General features: G+C 39.6%; 2 protein-coding genes and 1 long non-coding RNA gene across 5 annotated transcripts in view; 1 reads left to right on the top strand and 2 right to left on the bottom strand.

The window, feature by feature from the left end:
• The window catches only part of ogal (O-GlcNAcase like), a 70,265-nt gene extending 66,471 nt beyond the window's left edge, over window positions 1-3,794 (bottom strand). Inside the window, exons 1-2 of the mRNA XM_042056167.1 lie at window positions 3,633-3,794; window positions 31-82 (exon numbers count right to left, since the gene is read on the bottom strand). Of these exons, the coding sequence (XP_041912101.1) occupies window positions 31-82; window positions 3,633-3,660 (80 nt within the window). The 5' untranslated portion in view covers window positions 3,661-3,794. The remainder of the gene's footprint in view (window positions 1-30; window positions 83-3,632) is intronic.
• Window positions 3,795-5,315: 1,521 nt separating this feature from the next.
• LOC121677497 lies at window positions 5,316-8,257 on the bottom strand. Its single transcript, XR_006021009.1, has 3 exons — window positions 7,824-8,257; window positions 6,705-6,708; window positions 5,316-5,330 (listed from the first exon to the last, which is right to left on the bottom strand). It is a non-coding gene; the product is annotated as an uncharacterized LOC121677497 (long non-coding RNA).
• A 4,906-nt stretch (window positions 8,258-13,163) lies between these two features.
• armh3 (armadillo like helical domain containing 3) overlaps window positions 13,164-23,840 on the top strand; it is a 129,388-nt gene continuing 118,711 nt past the window's right edge. For 2 of the 3 annotated variants that reach the window (XM_042056163.1, XM_042056162.1), the window contains exons 1-2: window positions 13,164-13,266; window positions 14,989-15,101. In XM_042056163.1, the coding sequence (XP_041912097.1) occupies window positions 13,167-13,266; window positions 14,989-15,101 (213 nt within the window). In that variant the 5' untranslated portion in view covers window positions 13,164-13,166. Of the gene's footprint in view, window positions 13,267-13,292; window positions 13,504-14,988; window positions 15,102-23,840 lie in introns of those variants that run through there. The other variant, XM_042056164.1, reaches the window with a different exon arrangement.

Below are 23,840 nucleotides of genomic sequence, written 5' to 3'. Positions count from 1 at the left end.
CTGAGAGGCAGGTACTGTTTATTACCATACCTTCTGAAAAGTTCTCTCCTCTGTTCCATAGTCCATGGTCGGCCATAAAAACCTAGATAATAAAACAAAGGTTAAAATATGATAAAAGAGGAATGTGTATAACTCCGTTTATTTATTTGAAGGGGACAGTGCTCACAAATCAACAGACAAAAGTACTGTTAATAAGCAAAGATTAGCTGTGTCTGATTATCATCTGTTGTCCCTAGCTAGTTCTTAAAAGAATGACTCAATTCTTTATAAGCGAGCACCCAGAATAAATTTGACATTCTTTTACATTGTTTATTTGTTGTTTTTTCATTACTATCAGGGGATCCGTCAAGCTTAATCCAACCAGCCCGTCATGCAAATTAGCATGAATAACAGTTTTAACACTATCATTGCTAAGCAAATGCCATTTCTAATTGAAGGCAGATATGTCAAGTCAATAACTTGACCGTTTCATTGACCATTTCATCATGAAATGTATGGAGTTACATTTGTACCTCTTTTATGAGTGAGCAGGACAATTTGAGCGCAGAAAACTGTTTTGAGCAAGCACACAAATTATATTTTGAGGAAAAATGAAACTCGAGCCCAAAAAACACTCTTTCGCTCGCCACAGAGTAGGGTAAACAGGAGAGGTACTGCCTTGCCAAAGCTCACAGTCTGGTGAAACAGTTGGTATTGTGTTTTCACCAACCATATGAATTTCCACTCTTTTTGTCAATGACAGGCTCTCTGAAGTACTATTCAAGCTTTTTGAAGCTAGCCTTTGATGAAGGAAGGAGCACCGTGTCGTAAAGCGAATCTAGGAGACAGGGTACTTGGTCCTCTGTTCTTGGCCTCTTGGAATCGTTCTCCTCTGATGGAGTTTCAGTGACAGAATCTGGTGGACTGGTCTCCATAGCCTCTTTCAACCAGGTTTTCACTTTTGTCAGAATTTCTGGTACCAAAGGACACTCTTTGTATCGTGGGTCAATCGTTTTTGTTTGATCATCCTCACCAACATGTGTAGTGTAGAGTTCCACCTCATCTGTACTCGCTGTATGATAGAATGCTGTGGGACACCTTGCTCACAAACATCAGAAGAGGAAGAGGCAGCTGACTGCCGATGAGCTTGCGCTCAAAATGCTGAAGACCATGAAGGGATGGAGGAAGAGTGTATAGATTTAGATGGCGTGCGTAGGGCGGTGCAGGCTGCCACTAAAACACTGCATAGACGTTTTTTATGCTTTTACACACACTATTGTTTCAGACATATGTGGTTTTATAAACTGGAAGGGGTGGGAGCTTGTGCTTAGTATGCCGCCATATGCAAACAGTGCAGGGACATGGGATGAAGAGACCCCCAGAAGAGTTTCACAGGCTTCCGGGATTGATCATTTACATGGGGTTTACTTCCCTCCCTAATATCCATTGCTACTGGGGAACCCAGTCTCTGCAGGGACCATGGGCCAAATTGTTTATGTCGCATAATCGCCTCAAAGCATTGTTGGCTGCTCTGCATGTAGTAGATCCAGCTACAGAAAACAATCAAGATCGTCTTATGAAACCGCATTGGACCACCTCAAAATAATGTTGTGGGAACATGAGGTGGCGAAGAATAGAGGGTAATGTCTTAGCAGTACAATGGAAGGACAGTTGTGCAGTAACCTGCCTCTCCAATTTCCATAATGCGAATGATTCGACTGATGTATGCAGACTAATGAAGAACAATTCAGTTCAGGACAAAAAACCTGTACATCAGCCTATTGTGGTAAGCGATTACAACAAATACATGATCAAATGATAAGTACATATTGTGTACTCCAAAAAACACAGATGTGGCGTAAAAGGCCTGTTCTCCACTTTGTGGACATTGCCGTTGTCAATAGTTTCTTATTATTTCAAGTTTGGCAGCGCAATGCAGAATCTGGTATTGAACCTTTCGAGAAAATTCATCACGACAGCAGCCAGGCATTTCCGTCAATTCAGCCTTTCCTTCAGCTGTTCCAACTACTACTCTGTCATCTTTCCATCAAGTACATATTCCTGTACAGCAGGAGCCACAGAGAAATTGTTGGCTTTGTTATAAAAAAATAAAATAAAAAGGAAAATAAGACTAAAGTAGCTTATATGGCCCCTGAGTGTAGGCAACTTTGTTTTACTGATAAAGAAAATTGCTTTCAGATTTGGCATTCTGCAGAAGGGAATGCGTTTCGTATTGAGTCATACTGTAGGTCTTCTGTGTTCAACCTTCAGGTTTCCCACCCCACCCCCTTCCCTCCCCCCTTCCCCTTCCCCCACACTGTGAGTGTGAGTGTGTGAGTTTGTGTGTGTGTATAGTGTATTCTCCACAGGCTTATTCTACTATGTAATCTACTTTTAAATGTTTAGAATACATTGATTTTTGAGTGAAGTTGACTGTATTCCTAGCTTTTCATAAACCAGTATTTATCATATATTTTATATATGTACAGTATATAGTTTTCATATTATACTGATTTATATAAGGAAGTTGTATCTGTTGAATCAAATGTATTTTATATCTCTATTCCAAACTGGTCTTAAATAAATATACAGTGTATTTACTTTACCTGTATTACTGGTAATGTATGTTTTTTATGTCATTCTTATTGCCTGCATCATTTGCTTATATACAAATAAATGGTTTATTCTTATAGGCCAAATAAATAGAATGTGAATTCTGTCAACATTCTAAATCCCGTTTCCTGCATTTTTTTACACTGATCACAAAATGTATCATAACTTTTGAAAGGTTAAGGATATTCCAATTCCAATAGTTTTTCGTTAAATAATCTACAAGTTACGGTATTTCACACACTCTATATCTTTTTGTATCTTGTAGAGAAATATGTTAAATTAATTTTTACGTGAATGAAATGAAATTTTGACCAATTTTGGATATACACTTGGAGAAGATTTTCTAAGACTGTTCATTACTATATCAACATTACCATATGTATTTTACATAATTTCATAGAACTGATACTTCTGATTAAAATGGTTTGTATATCCCATTGATGGTATGTAATATATAAAGAAATAAGGTTTTTTGTGTGAGGTCATCCAGCACCAAAAATGGAATGTTCGGCACGGGCACAAAAGAGTTAATGTAAACCTGGGAGAAGTGTTCTCATCTACAGATACCATACATACACCATACCATAGGCTTCCCCCCTGAATTAGTTAGCTACCTCACTAACATTTTCATACTATGTTCTTGACTCTGCTGTCTGAAGGTGCCATCTTCGTCGCTGACCATCTGATAGACATTTTAGCAACTCTGACAAACAATTCCCTTATACTATGACATATTTCCCTTGATGTTTATTATTATGATCATTTGCGACTTTACACCAGAATGGGTGTAAACATGCTAGATTTCTGAGAGGCCAATCACCACAAATTATCATAACATATAGACTATGGACATACAGCACTGTGTGAGGAAATTTGAAAAGTGAAGATTTAAAACAATCAGATGACAGGAAGGAAGCAAAAACATATTTTATCAAGATTGAAAGGGCCAGATCATTGGTTGTTGTTTTTCGTTAATGAGTGGCCTACAGCTTGAGATTGTTCTTAATATTCAAATAAGTACTTTTGAAAAATGTACTCACCCTCTACCACACCACTCAAAAAACTCATTTTCTGTTCAATCACGGGCCGATGACATATACGTACAATTGGCTAATGGCTTGAGTGGCTAATGTTTTTTACACTCTTACTTTTTGACCACTAATTAGCAGATTTCAAATCAAGGACTGACAGTAGGCCTTCCAACCAATTATGTTCTTGAGACTGAAATGATATTTCTTTTTGTGGGAGGAGATGAGGTCAAAATTCAGTGTCCTTCCGTCAAGACCAAAGGTCTTTTATTTGCAGCACATATGAACCACACCACAGTTCCTTATTGCACCTTCAAGTTAAATGGGCTGTTTTACTGCTAAGGATAAAGAGAAATAGTAAAGTAAAAGTCATGTAGACAATAAGTTAATTAAAAGATTCTATCCCTTTCAAGCCAAATCACATAAGGCGATAGCTATCTTTCTGTGTATCATTAGTTTATTTCATATTCAATTTGAACCAAATTACATTTTATTTTACATCTAAAAAAAATTAAATATATAATTAATTCAATCCAATTGTATTTCTTTATATAGCGCCAGTAACTATTCTCTACTAGTCTCTAAAGAGCCCAGAGCCTTAATTGCTAAAGCAAGCACTGAGGTGGGGATAGGAAAATCTTCCTTTTAACAGGAAGAAAGCTATAGAAAAACCACAGCAAAAAGAGAGACTCCACTGCTTGGGGCCAGCTGGGAAGAGATATGGGGGGAAGGGCAGGGGTGGCAGAAGGGAGGGCAGGAGAGAGGGAAAAGAGAGAATCATACATAGTTGAATCTAATCTAATCTAATCTAATCTAATCTAAATGGCACCAATGTCCTTGCCCGTCGTCATGGTCAAGTAAGTCCCTGTAGAAAGTTTGTATTATGCACATAATTTTTTCAGTGGGTGATGGTAGCAAGCTTGAGGCAGGAGGGGACAATGCCAGAGGCCAGAAAGGAGTTGATTTTTTTTTTTTATTTAACCTTTAATTTGTCAGGAAGGTCCCATTGAGACACAATAAGCGCTTTCACATATACTCCGGAGGTTTGTCAAACGAAGGTCCTACCCTTCGGATGATTCAGATATGATGTTAACCTGTAGCCTGGTAAACCAGACCCTGGAATCTTTCAGATTAAGGGTCTGGCCACGAGTAATGAAAATGGCCCAATTCAAGGGGCGGCACCAAGCATGCATTTGAAACTCTCACTGCACGCAGTTGGATAACGCTACGACCAATCACAACAATTCATCAGTGTCAGTCATCAGTGTAGCTCGCCTTTGTCCCGCCTACACCGATTTGATTGGTCCCTCTCACTCGAGAGATAGAAGAAATTTGGATCATTGCTCATGGCCAGAGTATCTTGCGGGCACAATTCACATTGTGCTCTCGCGAGAACTTTGGATTTCCAGGGTAGTTAACCTGCGGACCTTATACTGACCTTATACGGACCTATGTGTGAACGACATACACGCACATTACAGAATCTCCGTGTGGTTGTCGAGTGAGGGGTGGGGACTTGTAGAGTTCACAAGATGCAAGATATGACGCAGAATATATGCGGCCGCTGCCTGTCACAGCCGCTGTTTGTTTACAAAATGTAGCCTATGCATTATGTAGTCTAAAGAAGAAAAATCTATTGTGCGTAGGCTAATACTTGAAGTAGTCACGTAAGTGCACACTTGAAATTGACCTACAGTATTTGTATGTGTGCTTCGAATAAACACATTTATCTGTTTTCAACGTTATGTAGCAGAATTACTTGGCTATGGAACCCCAAATCTGGTTTGCGTTGGAGAGAGAGAGCATGCACGAACTTTATGGTAGGCTACCAGCCAATTCAGTAGGCTAACTCAAGACTTCAAGGCCATCATATACAACGTTTTTAAGCAACAAACAAAATACTAACATAACAGTGAAGTGGTTCGTTTTTTCATGGTTTATTTTTTCCAAAAGCATCCTCTCCCCATGTGTCTATTGCATTTACGTAAGGAGCTTAGAACAAAGTTGGGTTTTCTTCGTTTTCATTTCTCTAGGCATATTTATGCTCAACAAATATAAGCGAGCTCATGAGAAGGCTATCAATGAACAGAAAACCGTGTTGGCTAACAATTTATTAAATACTCCTGTAGGCTGCGACGTCGTTGACGACAATAACAGGATTATTTGATAAATTGTTTGCCAACACAGTTGCTAGGCTGTTGCTAGGATAGTTATGGTGGTTGCTATGCTGGTTGCTAGGGCAATCATGTTGGTTACTATGTTGGTTGCTAGGTTGTCATCGTGGAAGTGGTTGATAGGCTGTTGCTAGGGTACTTAAGGTTGTTGCTGATCGTTGCTATGCTGGGGTGCGTTTCCCAAAAGCATCGTTGCTAACTACGGTAGCAACTAACATGGTTGCAACTATGTAAGTACGACACAACTGTTCCCCAAAACGATAGTGTGAACTATGGTGGTGGAACTTACATAGTACGATGCATCGTGACACTGCGTCAGTGTTTCCCAAAACCATAGTAGCAACTAACGTTCGCAACCACTATCGTAAAGTTGTGTAGTTACAGCTACACCTCTCGACCTGTAGTATGTAGTAAGAACCATAGTAGACGACGTAACCCTGATGACGGAACACGCAGAGGACAGATGGATGAGAGGTAGCCATTAAACGATCCCATAACATTGCTGTGGGATACCATACCATAGCATTGCTGGAAGCTACAATTGCACATTACTGGACAACGTTATGTGATACAGTGGAAAGTGAAGTGTTGTGGAGTTAGCCTACAACAGAGCGGCCTGTGGTGAAGTGCTATGGTGACCACAATCATCTGTGTTGTTATTATTCGTGAATTTACATGTAGCCTAATGCTAATGTGTCAGCACAGATTCTTTCGAACACCCGTTAAGTTAAGTTATCTGGTGATAAAGCTTTTGAATGCCAACGGTATGTGAGGCTAGCATTGTAATTGTTATAAAAGGATAACGTTACATTGTAGTCGTATGTTAAGTGTGTTTGGATGAAGCATGCTAATCATACACATAGCTAACGGTATATGGACTCTACAGCCCATTATAATGTGGTGAAGTGACTGTGCTGTGGCAGAGACTGTAACGTGTGTGCTTTACATGAGAGAGGTCAGGGGTTCAAGACTGAGTCGATGGGTGTGAGGTGAGTATGCCTGTGGAGTGGGGTTTGTGTTGTATCTTGTCTGATCACAAGCTATGTTTAGTGGGTGTATAAGTTAGGCTACTCTCAGTTATTATATGATCTTGATATTTGAACACATAGCTGAATTATGTTGGTACAATGACATTGGAGAATGCTGCTGTGAAGTTGAGTAGCCTCTCGCTTGGAGAACTTTAAGACCTCTGGGACTTAAGTGAGCATGCAGAGTGCTGTGGTCAGTGTCAAAATGTGACATGATTTTCACTGATTTAACTTGTCCTTCATGGCCCAGGTATGGGTAGGCCTGTCATGGGAGGCGGAAAAATGGTAAGTTGCCTTTGCTTTGTGACCTTTCAATCTGTGTATGTATTTTGATGTCATGGCTCATAGGGAACATGTGTGTGTGTGTGTGTGTGTGTGTGTGTGGGAGGGATCATGGGGAGAAAGTGATGGTGGGAAAGTTAAGTACATTTACCCCCTCACCCCCACCAAACTAAAAGGAATGTAAAAAACATAAACAAAGGGGGAAAAAACAGGTAATGTGGCAGGGAATTGTGGGGTTTGGGTGTTTAGGCCAAACATATGTGCAACTAATTCCCAGTGTGCTTCCAGGCCAGCAGGAAGGTGTGCAGCAGCCACTGGAATGACCTCTTCCACCTCCTCCACTAACAGCTCCTCATCAGCCGGCAGTGGGATGTGATCCTGAAGGGCCATGTTGCAGAAGCGCCGCCACCAAAACTACACTGCACGCCTTTGCAGGATGGAGCTTCAGGCCACCAGCGGATTTGCTCACACACCTTTCCACATGCCCAAGGCCCTCACCACAACAACGTTGTTGTACCGCGCCTCTGCCTCGCTGTTGGGCTCCTAGATGGAGCAGTTGACATGCTTGTATTATCATAGGGGGTTGATGGAATAAAGTAGGTCTTGAAATGTCAGTGCACTCACAGGGAATATAGACATGCATTTGAAAACAACAGTACAGACTTTGCTACTATCTCAGCAGCAGAAGGCAACAACATGAGCAGCACCTACAGTAACACTGTGTGTGTGTGTGTGTGTGTGTGTGTGTATGTTGGTACAGCTGGCGCAGATCCTTCAACCATTTGAGCATTGAAACATTTGTGCTATGTGAACTGTCATTTTGTGGTTGTGATTCAACACACAACTTCATAACTACAATGGATGAAAAGTAATGGTAAAAAATCTGTATCTGTGCATTTAAAATATCATGAAATACTTGTGTGTGGTAACAGTATTCAGTTTTCAGTGTCACAATGAAAACACATAACAAGGACAACATTGGGCAAATGCTGCATAAAGGCATGAAAATATTCCAGTGAAATGAAGGGCAATCATAAAGTAAAGTATTCATTTATATAGCGCTTTTAGAACAGAGTGAAACCCAAAGCACTTACACAACAACATGTTGTTCAACATTGTTCATATTACATATCCATATTTATTCTGCTCTTACTGTAAGGTACTGTAACTGCTAAGATACTGCACATATTTATATTTCATTTATATTACTCTAAACCACCTTCTGCAAACCAACTGTATACTACTGTCTACACTGCACTATATTTCTTGTCCTGTCTATGCACCTGTCTATACTTTATATATCACATTGCACTTTTCTGCCTTTTTGGCACTTCTGGTTAGATGCAAACTGTATTTGGCTGTATTTGTACTTGTGCTCTGCACAATGACAATAAAGTTGAATCTAATCTAACCATGCCAATTTTCATAGAACATAATATACATGTATCCTAAGCCTAGGCTAGTAAGCATATGGTCTCCAATCAGTAGTTAAAACTAGGACTACAGGTTCTAAACGATCATAGGAATATTTAGTGATTGAGCCTATCTAAGATTCCAACACCATTGTTAATTGATCATTATCCAGGCCCGAACCTACGACTACAAGATCCGAAATGCAGAGGTCTATCTTTCACGCCACCTTGTCACGCTACAACAAATGAAAATATTGGCCAGTATTTAGCCTATATATAGGCTATTCGGTGTGTTTCATTAAATGTGTAACTTATTTGTTCACATTTGCTCGGTTGGTGATTTATGCTTCACCTGATTAGGCTAATTAGTATGCTACGTTCAATAGACTGTGACGTTATTATTAAAATTATCATTATTATGCCTATTATTATTATTAATAGCCTATATTTTTAAAAAGCATACATAGCCTAGGGCCTATTGAAATTACTGCCTATTGTTGTAATAAGTATTATCATTATTATTATTATTATTAATGATATTATAACTGCTGGGCCCAGGAAACTTCATGCAATGTAAAATTTCATTACTTTTACGTGACTTCATGTGTTCGGCTCTAACCGACATAGCCCGACATTCTCCGAACACATCTGCAACCATTGTAGTCTGAACTATGTTGGTTGAAACCAACATGGTTCAAACTAACAAAGTACTATGTAAGTACGACGGTTTTGGGAAACAGTCGTAACTTACATGTTGGTTAGTTGAACGATGCATCGTACCACGTTAGTAAAAAGCTAACCTCCGTAGTTGTACGGGAAACGCACCCCTGGTTGCTAGGTTAATCTCATTGGTTGCTATATTGGTTGCTAGGTTGTAACTGTGGAAGTGGTTGCTTGGCTGTTGCTAGGGTATTTAACATGGTTGCTAGGCTGTTGCTAGGGTACTTGAGGTGGTTGCTATGTTGGTTGCTAGGTAGTTGGTGGTTTAATATAGTTGGAATGGCTGAACAGTTACATAGGTGGATAGTTTAAATTGCTAAATTATTTAATAGGGAATTAGTGAGGACTGTTTTGTAGAACATCCATATCATCCATATCTATGCTCCATACCAATTTTGGTAACACTTTACTTGACGGGTGAGTTCATAACACATTCATAGCAGCTGTCATAAACTGCACATAAAGCATTCATGACTGTTTCATGAGACATGACTGAACATTCATACCAAACCTTTCATGAATGTGGAAGACAGAACAATGACAACTTGTCAAAATAAAAGTCCAACAATCGCAAAGCAGCATTGCCGTTTTTGTTCCTAACCTCTTACCTGATCACGTCACATCTGAGTCAATGGGCTAAATATTTCATGAATATCTTATTAAGTCTACATCAAATGCCACTTTACTATACAAGTTGTAAAGTATTCATAATCACTGAGTTTAACACTGGGAGGTAAACTAGCCTACATTTTGCTGACCCATATTTATGTAACCTGGAACGGTTGGACATTCCCAGTAGCAAAAGATGAGAAATCATCAGCAAAGGTTACATCATAAAACAAATACATTTTTATGAAACAAAGATTATTTGCTTGGCCTTGTTCTGTCTTTTTGGCACTAGAGTAGCCCATTGACTCAGATGTGACGTGATCAGGTAAGAGGTTTGTAACAAAAACGGCAATGCTGCTTTGCGATTGCTGGACTTTTATTTTGATAAGTTGTTGTCGTTCTGTCTTCCAAATTCATGAAAGGTTTGGTATGAATGTTGAGTCATGTCTCATGAAAGTCATGAATGCTTTATGTGCAGTTTATGACAGCTGCTATGAATGTGTTATGAACTCACCCGTCAAGTAAAGTGTTACCCCAATTTTCAGATGAAACTTCATGGCTTGTCCCACCCCATTTCTCTGCAGTCACTAAACACAAGTAATAATAATAATAATATTAATAATAATAATAATAATAAATATAGCTGCAAGCAGCAATGTGGGGGCCAAGCAGTTGAACAGGAATTGTCATGGCAACCCAATGTTGTTACATTATACACACACCCAATTAACCCCCTGTCCCATACACACACATATACATAGATAAACCTCCTCTCCCACACACCCCAATAACCCCCCACACATATGCATACCTCAAACATCACCAAATCTATTGTGCGTCTTCAGGTTGTAGTCACGAGTCCACATATCAAGTTTGGTGTCGATACAAGAAAGTGTTGATAATTATAGCGCCCCTAGTGGTCAAAGCTCACTAAATATGTTGTGCTTCTTCAGGATGTGTTCCCGAGTCCATGTACCAAGTTTGGTGTTGATACGAGAAAGTTTTGCTAATTATAGCACCCCTAGTGGTCAAAGGTCACTACATTTATTGTCCTTATTCAGGATGTGGTCCCGAGTCCAGGTACCAAGTTTGGTGTCGATACGAGAAAGTGGTGCAAATTATAGCACCCCTAGTGGTCAAACGTCGCTAAAATTATTGTATGTCCTCAGGATGTGGTCCCGAGTCAATGAGCCAAGTTTGATTTCGATACATGAAAGCATTGCTGAAATATGAGCCCACTTCCTGTGATTATATATCGCCACATAGTGGTCATAATTTACCACATTTCTTGAGCGTCCTCCTGATTGGGTCCTGAGCCCATATACCTAGTTTGGTTTTGATACGTGAAAGCCTTGGTGAGATATCACTTCACTTCCTGTTTGGTGGCTTCGCTGCCAAACTTGATTGGTCGTGACGGGCGACGGGTTTTGAATATGGTTCTAAAAAGCAATGCATTTGTGAATCATGGTCTGAAGATCATCTGCGTCAAGTTTCGTGAAAATCGGACAAACTTTGCCAACTTTGATGCCTTTTAAGTTTTTTTGATGACATCCAATATGGCGGTTGGATCAATTACGTTGACGTCACATGTTGGCATGTGGCTGCAGAGAAATGGGGTGGGACAAGCCATGAAGTTTCATCTGAAAATTGGGGTAACACTTTACTTGACGGGTGAGTTCATAACACATTCATAGCAGCTGTCATAAACTGCACATAAAGCATTCATGACTTTCATGAGACATGACTCAACATTCATACCAAACCTTTCATGAATTTGGAAGACAGAACGACAATTTTTACATTTTAAACTTTCATGGTTTTCACATATTTTTGGTGCAAAAATAGGCTACCTGAAATAAATAGGCTATTTTCACTCATGGGTTTCTAACCCCTCTACCGTCCCAGCTACATATTACTGTTTATCTACAGTGCAGTTCGGGCCTGCACACGCCCGGACTCACATCCCCCAGCCCCAGCTATCGTCATCTCTATAGTAACGCCGACAAACATAACCCAAGTTCGCAGCTTAACAGTTCAATAACCAATAAAAATGTACACAATTCACTGTGACGTCTTAATCTTTAATAAAACAACACAAACAAACATGGTGGATAGCAAGAAAAAGTGCCGACAGTATAATGCAAATTACATCAATTATGGATTTATTCCTTCACCGAACACTACTTTACCTATGTGCCTGCTCTGCGATCACATTTTGTCGAATGAGGCCATGAAACCCTCGCGGTTACAGGAACATTTAATTCAAAAACATCCCGACAAAGCATCCAAAGATCCGGCCTACTTCAAGTCTCTGAGGGATCAGCATTCAATGCGTCCTACCATCAACACCCTGTTTGCCCGGAATGTCAATCAAAGTGAGAACGGATTGGTGGCGTCTTATAATATTGCTATTAGTGTTTTTTTTTTACCCAACCAGTCTCCTATTGCTTCTAACAGTGGGCTAAATCTGCTTAATAATAAAATAGGCTCATAGGGACATTTTCTTATAATTCCAGAAGAAACCAAAACAGCACAAAAATGGGCTCGTTTTTTTATTTAAGCAATATAGCATGAGTGTGAGTGGCCTATAGCCTACCCAGGGGTGTAGTTTTTTTTTAATTGTATGTGTGTGTGTGTGGGGGGGGGGGGGGGGGGGGGGGCGCCTAAAGATCAAAGTAAGGTCAGGGGGGCGTTTGCTCAAAAAAGGTTGAGAACCACTGAATTAGATGTTGTTTGGCATGCTTATTACCGTATGTGGCTTGTGATGATGATGATAAATTGAACAACTCTTTGAAAATATAAAATAATTTTACTCAACAGTGCAAGATTCTAAAATTCCATGGCGTCAAATATTCTTTAGAATGCATAAAAACAACCCTCATTTTAACATAGTAAAATATTATTTCCACCAACTAGATTTTCATGTAATTTTACTATAGTGTTTAGATCACCAATTGAAATATAAAAAATAGTTTTGGGTCAAACCGCAGGCCTACTTTGCCTGGACGATTATTAAAGAATGTAGGCTACTAGATATTGTAATGAGAGGCAGCAGTTAATCCATCAGCTAGAAGATTAAGAGATACCTTTGATATTAAATTATATTTGGAATTCTGGAGAGTTATGTTTTAGGTTTTTCTTTTCATTTTTTAGAAGAACTGAATTAATAAAGATAATTAAAGTGTAGGGAAATAAATTATTCAGACCCACAGTCCATTTCAGACGGTGGCGGCAATTGCGATAAAAACAAGGAAGAGCCCGTTTATTAGACTTTCCCTGAAGAATTCCTGAAAGATTCGCTTGATCCAGAAGGTGGCAGCAATGCAACAAAGAGGATGCGTGCTGCCGTTGAGCGAAGAAGAAGAAGAAGAAGAAGAAGAAGACGAAGAAGAAGAAGAAGAAGAAGAAGAAGGCGAGAAGAGTAAGTAAATGTAATGTAATAAGGGCTATTAAGCTTATGGTTATGGTCATAGTGAAGAGCTCGTTGTAATACTCAGCATAGTATGTTGATTTTATGAGCGTCGTGCTTTCTCTTGAGAGTAGAGTTGAGTTGAACCAGCAACAGTAGGCAACGACAACATTACAAGGAATGGACTTCCGAGATGAAAGTGTTTTCAAAAGTTTACATCGCAGAGAATAAACATGGTCAGCCGTCAAGGTACGCAGGCGTTTAAACGCTAACATTAGTTATTTAATTCGTACCGCTATTTCCTCCAACAACAGCTGATTAGAAACAGAAGCTAACAACAGTTATTTTAACTACAATTTAATTAAACATCGTATACTAGGCCAGTTAGACGCTTGGTAACTAAAAACGAATGTTAACGTTACGACTATTAAGAGCAATGCACTTTAGACTTACTTACATATGAAGACTGTAGCCTAATTATTACAGACAGTTGTTCTTAGCTGGTGAGGACAGCTGACTGCCGCTTGAATTCACATACAGTAGCCTACCTCCTTCTGTTGCAGATGTGCCCGCCCGCAATTTACCCAATCGTTTATCGTTCCAGGTTATTTCAAATAACCTGGAACGATAAACGATAGGGATAGAGGGTCCCGGGGCATGCTCCCCTGTATGATTTTTTCTAAGTAACCCCACACATTTTGACTTCTGGTGAGTTTTCTGGAAAGAGAAAAGTTGGGTGGAGAAGAAGTAACTTCACACAGAGGGTTGGGCTTCCAGTAGGCCCATTCAGTAGGCCTAATTCATCCCTGGACATCCCTGGACATCCCTGTGTTATGACTCAATTAAGGATGGTGATGTATACCTAGGCTATGAATATGCCTGATTCCCCACCTTTGAACATATTTGAAAGTAATGATTTTGGGAGACAGTGCAGTGTTTCATCTAGATTTTATTTAGCAGTGGTAGCAGGCTATCCTGCAACATTTCATTTGAATAAACTAGAGTATCTGTAATAACCTCTATATTATAGTGCTATAATGCATGGGGTAATATTATACTATATAGCCTACTGTATAGTTAATTTTGGCCTTGGTGCCCTGACATGTAGCCTTCCTACCAAATATGCCCAACTGAAGGCCAAGTGGCCTTGCCCCTAAAATTATGAAATTCTAAGCCTGGTACTTATGCTCGCCATGTCTAGCTTCTAAATGTCATGTGGCTAACAGCAGTTATAATGTGATAATGTAAAAGCTTGATAGGACAGACGCTCATGAGTTCATGGTTTGTTTTATCGCTGGATTTTAGGATAGCCTGTTACGGCAACTGATTGCATTCCGAGCTACAGCTACAACTCTAGCAGTTAAATGATTGGAAACTTTGTGAATTTAAAGATTATCATCATAATGTGCTGTCTCTGCTATTGCTGCTTTTGATCAGTCAGTTTGATTTGCAATCTCCTGTGGTGGGCTGGACATAATGTAGTGTCATCAAAGCCTTAACGCATTCACGCTGGTGCCGGAACGAATTTTCTCGGCAAAATGTCTACCCTGCTTGGTAGTGAATTTGGCGAGACACTTCGTCCCGCTGTTCCAGCTCGGTCTATGTGGAAGGGACAGGCGTTCCACGATTCTGGTTCATAAATTCGAAGGAATTTTGGCAGTGTGAAAGGGGCTATTGTGTTTTTGCAAAACTATTTACCTCTTCACTGAAACCTACATTGTGTGTTTACTACAGAAACAGCCATGGCTCAGGTGGAGAAGAAAGTGGGTCTGTTGGGTCTGCGGACATCATCCTCCAAGAAGCCACTAAAGGAGAAGGTTGTTCTGATGTATGATGATATCTTTGCGGTAAGAACAAAACTATCAGCCGTTTCAAATTTTTTTTTTGAAAAAATCTCATTGCAATTTGCACTTGCTCCTCTGATTTGTGCAGAATGAGTGAACTGTCATGTTTAATTACAGTGGTATGCAAAGCACTGTACTGGGGTGTGCTGGTTTTATTCTTCTGCTTATTCTTCGAGCCATACTAATTTCATTACTCCAGTACCGATGACGTTTAGTCTAATACTTTCACTATGCCCCAACCAAGTTCCTCATAAACGTCACGTTGTAAGCTTTATGGCGATATGATTGGTTAAGGGATTTGTGGTGCAAATTTGTTGTTACTACTTGAAAGTAAAAATAATACCTCCATGCCCTAAACTTCATACGGCAATTTTCTGACACCCAATCAATGACTGCAGTGGATCCAGCCTGGTCTAGCTCCACCTGTACCGTACCATGATTTTCTTGGTACCCCCAACGGAAGGGTGCCAAAAAGTGGTACGGTACGGGTCGGTTGTTTTGGTACCTTTCACAAATTCTGCCTATGGAAATGCAAATAATTGCGCACCGTACTGTACCGTACTGAACCGTACTGTTCGGTGGAAACAAGCCAATATTTACAACATCTGGCCAATTTAAGGACACATTTACAACATTTAGCCAAGTCAAGGACACAGGTACATTGTGGTTAAGGGTGTCATGATTTCGATTTTATATCGAAATCGATCAAAATTACATCTCAATCTCGAACTTCGAACTTAAAAGTAGAATCGACGATGCAGCCACACCCCCAATGTCACGTCCAGCATGTATGCCAAGACGCACAAACACACACGCACGTGCTGAACTGCAGCGTCAACACTCCTCTAATTTTAGGCTGCAGCCAGTTATAAAATATACACATCAACCTACTGAAATCAAAGCCCCTCTTGCTACTTTGAAATCACCGGTGTGGAAGTATTCATTCATTCTCGTCAATTAAAACTAACTTAGCCTACTCAACTTAGCAAGTGAAAAGGTGATCTAGTTACAGTCCAAAGTTATTTTAAGGCTTAAAATGCTCATTGATAACTACATATTCCATGAACACTAACCTTGGCTCTCTTCGGAGTGTGCTGAAACAATCAAATGATCATTCTGTGTTGTTTCATTTCACTAGGTTCACATCTCTGTTTTAGCCTAATGTTAGTTCTGTTTACATTACAACCTCACGGTTGGAACGGTTTCAAAAATAAAAAGCGGTTTCAAAATAAAAGCCCCCCGAAACAGAAAAGGAAAAGGCCAAAAAGAGTAAATAACATATAAGGAATGCATTAATAGTAATATAAAAAAAAAAACAATTAACAAAGAGATCTAAAGTGGCTGGTTAGTGGCTGCCTCATGTAACGTTACACAGATCACACAGAAGGAGGGTTGACATGAAGGATCTTTGAACCAGGGCTGTAGTCAAGACCATCTTTGTCGAGTCCAAGACAAGTCCAAGACCAGGACTAGTCGAGACCAAGTCAAGACCGAGTCCAAAGAGGTTCGAGTCCAAGACAAGACCGAGTCCAAAAAGGTTCAAGTCCGAGTCAAGACCAAGTCCAGGACAGGAAAAAAAAGTCTTATGCATGACATTATCAAGACAATCATTTTGGGTTATTATTATTATTATTATTATCTAAAAGCAAAAACAGTGTGACAACACCCAGGATTTGTAAGTGTAGCCATTCCCCTTCTCCTCCAATATTATTATAAACTAGGGCTGTCAAACGATTAAAAAAATATATTTTGAAATGAATTAATCTCGATTAACCGCAATTAAAAAGTTCCTAAAGACTAAAGCTTCTTAAATGGCATATTAAATACAACATAAATCACAAAATTAATGAGTAACCACAAAGATAAAAGTAAAACACGTTGATATTTTTTAAATGATAATACTGACACAGTAATTGTGTTTTAAAGTATTAATTTCTTAAGAAATACTACTCATTTGATGCTGTTTAACTCATTTGTAAATGGTGCACTGTCACTTTAAGCCCATTGTGGCCACGTTCCTAATACCTCCATGCCACGTTCTCATAATGATCTTTTTTCACCAGCTACATTGAAATATAGCCTATAGCTAGTCCACAAACTCTGACATTGTTTGTATCACATGTATTGCACAATATTAACAATGATAAGCATGATATTAAGTTGGTATAAACAGCTTTCATTCCTTTGGAAATAGAAGCATGTAATGACATGATGCTAGCTAGACATTTTCTGTTTGTAATTAAAAGTGAATTATGAGCCTGAGCCAGTCACCTAGCTAGCTGAGTGGAATGCGTTTCAATCGGCATATATGTGCTTCATGTAAACAAATTATTGAAGACTTCAAGACTCACCAGTTCCATTACACAAAGGCAAAGACAACTGTTCATATGTCAGTTTTTTTTTGTCCATTTCTCAAATCACAGTGAGTGCAGCCTACAGCATGTCAAAGTGCCCTAGCTGGCTCTCAGTTTGGTCAGTAGTGGGAACTGGATAAATCCGCAATCTCCTCCAACCTCGTCTTTGGTGCCTTCCTTTTATAAGTTTCTTATATTAAAAAGGAGATATCAATTATCATCAACAATGACAAGCCAGCTGGAACCTGCCACTCGTTTTCTCTCCCTCTCATGTGCGCTCAGACGCGCTCTCAATTAAATGGAGTAGCATACGTTCAAGTTGGATCTTAATGGAGAGGACCCGAAAAGTATGTAACTGTTGCTGTTGGTGCATTTTGACATTGTAAACGTTCTCTAACAAGTGAAAAGCAGTTTGCAGTAAAGCGGCAATAGCCTACTGATCACTGTCCTTTAGGCAACTTTTATAACTGAAACATTTCGCCTGGCTCTTCGTGGTTCCTCTTCATCTTCAGCTAACTCCACAGACAGTAAAATAAACTCTCAGGCTTGCGGTTTTAGGTTTTGCGGCTTCCGTTTTGATGGCCCTAAAGACACCTGGACTCGGTCGAGACCAAAAGCCATATTTGGCAAGATCAGTGGCAGAGACCGAGACAAGACCAAGTCCAAATACTAGCAAGTCCGAGACCATAGAAAAACAGTCCAAGACCGGACTCGAGTACTACAGCCCTGCTTTGAACATTACTTCAGAAACAGAAGCGTGCCATCTGTGGTGCTAGCATGATTACCAAGAGATAAGGCTTCTCCATTTTGTTTTTGAAAACTCTCTCTCACCTCCAATAATGACAGCTATGACATCATCCACACCATGATGAATGGTTACTGGGCGAAATTGTGTCTTTTGTCTCCCAATAGCTGGCCACCGATTAGCATCAATTAGCTAATTATGCTAGCTATTTAACAGTTTAAGGTTTCCCTCAAGTGACAAGCATTATACACAATGCTGGCTAACAAATATCTCTTCTCCACATAGAGTTGACAGTGTGGCTTAATCCACAGACATCACGCTCTGTTTTGTGCCAGCTGCATTGTTATGCTAAAGTTGCTAGTTGTGGGTAAACTCCTTAAAAAATGTGACATGCTTCTGTCTAGGGTGCTAAAGAGTTTGTTTAGGTTAGCTCCCATAGCAAAACCAAACTTTACTCTCTTAATACAAAAAACACTACATGTCAAATGTGTGTAGGGCAAAACGTCTGACTGCATTTCAGACCTCTATATTATCGACAGTTTGGCAGGCGTGATTATCCAAAATCCGTGTTATTTTACCATAGGAAAAAAAAGCATGGACACATTGTATAGAAAGCGGTGTGTTGTCCGGAGAGGTGTATTGTTTTTTCACTTAGTGTAATAAATGTCAAAGAAATCAAAATGTGGCTCCACTACATTAAGGTGGATGCCAACCAAACGAAATGCCACTTGCACTTAAAACATTTTGCACTAATCTGTTAGGCTACATTTACATGTCTTACATATTGTTAATTTGTAATATTTTTACAGATGTTCATGCAAAAAAGTTTGTATTTTAATGTTAAGTTGTTTCAACACTAAAGGAGAATATATTTTTGTTGTTGAAATTGAATTACAAACATATGGTATCGGAAAAAAGTATCGTTTAGGAACCGGCATCGAAATCAAGGTATTGAAATTGGCACCGTATCGAAGAATTTGAACGATACCCAGCCCTAGTAATAAGTGAGGAAAGGACTATACTGAGTACTAAGTCAGAAACTTTTAGAATGCTAATTAGTGGGCTTGATCAAGCAAGCCCACTATTGGTCTTCTCAAGTTTATTAGTGGGTTTGATCAAGCAAGCCCACTATTGTTCTTAAGTTTTCTTTAATAGTGGGTTTGATCAGGGCCGTTCACCCACTTTTTGGGAACGCTACTGCTCCTAGACCGTTTGAGCTATTGACACGGTTCAAACTCCAAAAATTCTGTCCCGAAACGGAGTAGTGTGCTTCTAAAAATGGTGTGACTGCCCCTTGTCGTTTTTGTGTTATTCCCGGTTTTTCGGCGTTTTTTTGCCCCCATTGAAATGAAAGGATTTGACGGAATGCTCAGGATTTGAATTTCCTTAATGACATCGCAGCTCTCTAACTGCTACTCAGCCTTGATTGCTTGCACCTGGCAGAGTTCTAAGCCATCTGGCAGCTGCCTAATTGTAAAGCAGGGCTGGGCTGGGCTGGACTGTCTGTGTCTGTGAAGGTGTGTGCATGTAACTTTTGACCCGTATGTCCGATTTTCAAAAATGAAGTAACGTTGGAATCCTTGAATCAAGCCCAGTTCAATGCCTAGCTAGCACCAGTTGTTAAGGTCATGTAATAAAAGATGGGACCGCGCGAAGCCATGTACATGACCTGTATACACATGGTTTGGCTTTAACCCCAGCAACCCTAGCAACCTAGCTATAACATAGCAACTGCACTATTTAACATAGTAACCACTATATGTACCCTAACAACGCCCTAGCAACCATCTTCATTACCCTAGCAACAACCTAGGAACCATTACTATAATGTCAACCTAGCAACGAACATGATTACCCTAGCAACCATCATAGCAACCATGTTATTTAGCATAGCAACCATAATATGTAGCCTAGCAACGCCCTAGCAACCATCTTAATTGCCCTAACAACAACCTAGCAACCACCTCTATAATGCCAACCTATCAACCACAATAGCAACCAACTTAAGTACCCCAGCAACCACCATAGCAACCGTGTTATTTTGCTTAGCAACCACCATATGTACCCTAGCAAAGCCCTAGAAACCATCCTAATTACCCTAACAACACCCTAGCAACCATCTTAATTACCATAGCAACCACCTCTGTAATGTCAACCTAGCAACCACCATAGCAACCAACATGATTACCCTAACAACCACCATAGCAACCAACCACATTATTTTACTTAGCAACCACCATATATACCCTAGCAATGCCTTGGCAACCATCGTAATTACTCTAGCAACACCCTAGCAACCATGCTAAATACCCTAGCAACAACCTAGCAACCACCACTATAATGTGACCCTAGCAAGCACCAACATGATTACCCTAGCAAAACACAATTAGCGCTGTGAAATATCTATTTTAAACCATATGTGATGCTTAAGATTCTGATACCACCTTGAAGCTGCTTTCAAGCTCATTTAAAATCTGTTTTCCTTTTTTTCATAGCATGTCTGTAACAAATGTTATCATTATCTGAGGTCAGCCTATTAACACATTGAATGCTGCGCTGTTTTCGGAAGTTTTGGCCCAGAGTGCCAGCAATCTTGATCATTGTTGATGATTTTTGTAGAGCCACAGCGTATTCTATGTTATAGCTAAGGACACATACTATAGCTTGTTCAAAGGGTGAGACTTTAAGCTCTCAGTGGGTACAACCCGTTTATTTCTACATGCCTCTATTCCTAAGAAATCCCAAGCTAAACAGTGGCTAGTTTTCATCAAAATCCCTGTTTTATTTCTAGAAATGGAGATGTAGCGTCTTTGATGAAATATGAAGTGTTGCCTGTAAAGTTTCCGGGAAGTGACCTAGCGAGACCTGGCGAGACTACCACCTAGTGATAAACCCACGAAAATGGGTTTTGCATTCTGGGCCAAAGCTTCCGAAAACAGCGCAGCATTCAATGTGTTAATAGGCTGACCTCAGATAATGATAACATTTGTTACAGACATGCTATGAAAAAAAGGACCTGACGTGACCTGATGTGCATTTGTCACTGATTCAACCCAAAGCGGCAACCATCAAAAGCACAAAGAGTTTTAAGATTAAATGTCCAGATAAAATGTCCAGATTGTGCGTTTTCATGAGTTTTCGATCGCCATATATTTCACTTCCATTCATCACAGAGTTCCCCAAAATCACATGTCTAGTTTTGTAATTTAAAAACGTAATATTACGTTTTTGGCACTCAACGCATGGGAAGGAAAAACGTAATATTACGTTTTTGGCACTCAATGAGTTAACATGGTTTTATTACAGGTTTAAAGATAGACATTCTAAATAGAATCACCACAATCAAATATCACATGTTAAATTTTCCTTACTCTGTTATGGTACACACTTATTTTAGTCACTGTATATGTTGTAAAAGATAAAAAATTGTTACTTTGGCATCAAGCAAACACACAACACACGAAACGAGATGAAAATCAAGAATGTATTAATTCATTCAACATTCAATGAATTGAATTTGTTTTACGTAACTTTTTCTCTTCTTTTTTGTTTCTTTTTCTTTTTATAAGTTACTGGACATTATGTATTAGACAATGCCAGTATTATTCTATTATTATGTAGTATATTATCAAATCATGCAGTATAAATATGCAGAAAATTTAAAGAATATGCAGTATAACCATAGAAAATGTGACCAGGCATGGGAAAACCAGGCACATGTCTCCCCAGAGATATTTTGAAACAGATTCTGAAAGTGTAGTTTCAAAGCTATCCAATGATGTCTCACTCATGGAGATCTGATAATATTTGAATAAGTTGTGGTCATTTTAATGTATACCCCTCTGAAAACCTTTTACTGAGAAAACTGGCCTAATATATTTGCAAATTCTCACCTCACCTGAGTCAAAGGAAAGACAATTGTGCTCATTTGCATCTCATTGAGATAAGCCCTCCTCTACAGATGTCACACTGTGACATCTGGTATCTGTAGCCCTTCCCCCTACAGGTGTCACTGTGACACCTGGATCTGCTAGCCTGCAGCAGGGCAGAAAGAATTGTAGTGTTGTTAATATTGATGTAGTGTTATTTTCATTAGGCACTTCACTGGACTTAATAATCAGAATTAGAAGGTACTTTATTGAAATGGAAATACTTTTATTACAAAAGGCCCTGAATAGCATGCATTAATACACAGGGTAAGATGTTACAATCCCATAATCCAAGGTATAAACCACATCTAGTTTAGCCTGGCGGCTATAGACTATACATTTTCAATACATCATTGAAAATGTATAGTCTGGCATTGAACCATTCACCTCGCTTAATCCAAGGGGCGGGCAGAGAATTGTCTTTCAAACTGCCTAGGCATGCAATAGGCCAGCGCTATCACCATATCCGTATCCGGTCGGTAAAACGGCAAATACATCCTTCTTCGAAAGGAATGACTTAAGTGCATTGTGTTGCTCAACTTTCAAAGAAAAGCACAAGTCCAACTTCTCCAAAGTTGACGCCAACGCCGATTCAAACAACCGCTCTTCGTTCACCATAGCCACCTTCCTTGTTGTTCACCGTCGCAGGACTGTTGTTATCCTGTTAAGACCACCTTAAGACTCTCTAACAAAATAGAGCGCTGTGATTGGATGAGGTCCACGGCGTCAGCCAATAGAAATCCCTATGGTTTGATACTAGACGTACAGGCTGAGCAAATTAATTTGCCGCCGCTAGGGTGCGTCTAGATTTCTAGGCTACATCTAGTTCCCAATAGAAGACCCAATAACATACACATACAACAAGCAGGATCGCAAAATGGAAGTCAATATGAATCCAATAGAAAAAAAAAGGATAAATATCCTATACACTAGACAATAAAAATAAAGATACTATGAAAAAGATACTAAATTACAAACAAGGTCCACATGTGTGAGGCTGTGTGATAAGTGTGATAAGGGTGAGAGGGCAGGGACTGACCCTGTGGTACAGGAGAGTTCAGGTATTATTTGGTAAAGTGCAAAAAAGTAAGGCAAGACAGTGCAGTTTTAAGTCAGTTGACTTTGGAGGCAACACAATAAGTCAGAACTAGAGTTAAGTGAATTTAGTCCAGGCTGTTGGAGGGAGGGAGAGGCTGTGCATAAAGGCTAACATAGCAAGGAAAGACTGTCAACAGGGGGCAGAACCGCTGAATTGCGCAGTAACTGAAATTCTACATGTTCTGCATCACAGTGACTTTTTGCAAGCACCACACATGGTCTCTTGGCATCAAAGCTGTAAGCAAATAACAGGACATTTTAAAAATGGCTAACTATTTCTCATAAAACACCATCATCAACCAATTATTTTTTATATGAACACAATGTGAAAGTTTCAATATAAATACCTGAAGTGCTGATAACTCTTGATCTTTGGAAGCCTTCTGAAGTAGGGACTCAGGCTACGTTTATACGGTGACGATGAAAAGAGAAGACGCAGAAGTGGCGTCTCGTCTTCATTTTTTTATTCGCGTTTAGACGAGCATTCTCAGGGGGAAATCTTTGTTTATATGAAGACGCAAGAGTATGTGATATTCGATTGGATATGCATTCTAGACCGCTGGGTGGTGGTGTGATAGAACCCCGGTACGTCACGCGCAGACATTCTAATTTGACA

The sequence above is a fragment of the Alosa sapidissima genome, chromosome 12, assembly GCF_018492685.1.
Source record: "Alosa sapidissima isolate fAloSap1 chromosome 12, fAloSap1.pri, whole genome shotgun sequence".
Taxonomy (NCBI): domain Eukaryota; kingdom Metazoa; phylum Chordata; class Actinopteri; order Clupeiformes; family Clupeidae; genus Alosa; species Alosa sapidissima.
The sequence above is the reverse complement of the archived record's forward strand: the minus strand, read 5'-3'. Positions and strand labels throughout refer to the sequence as shown.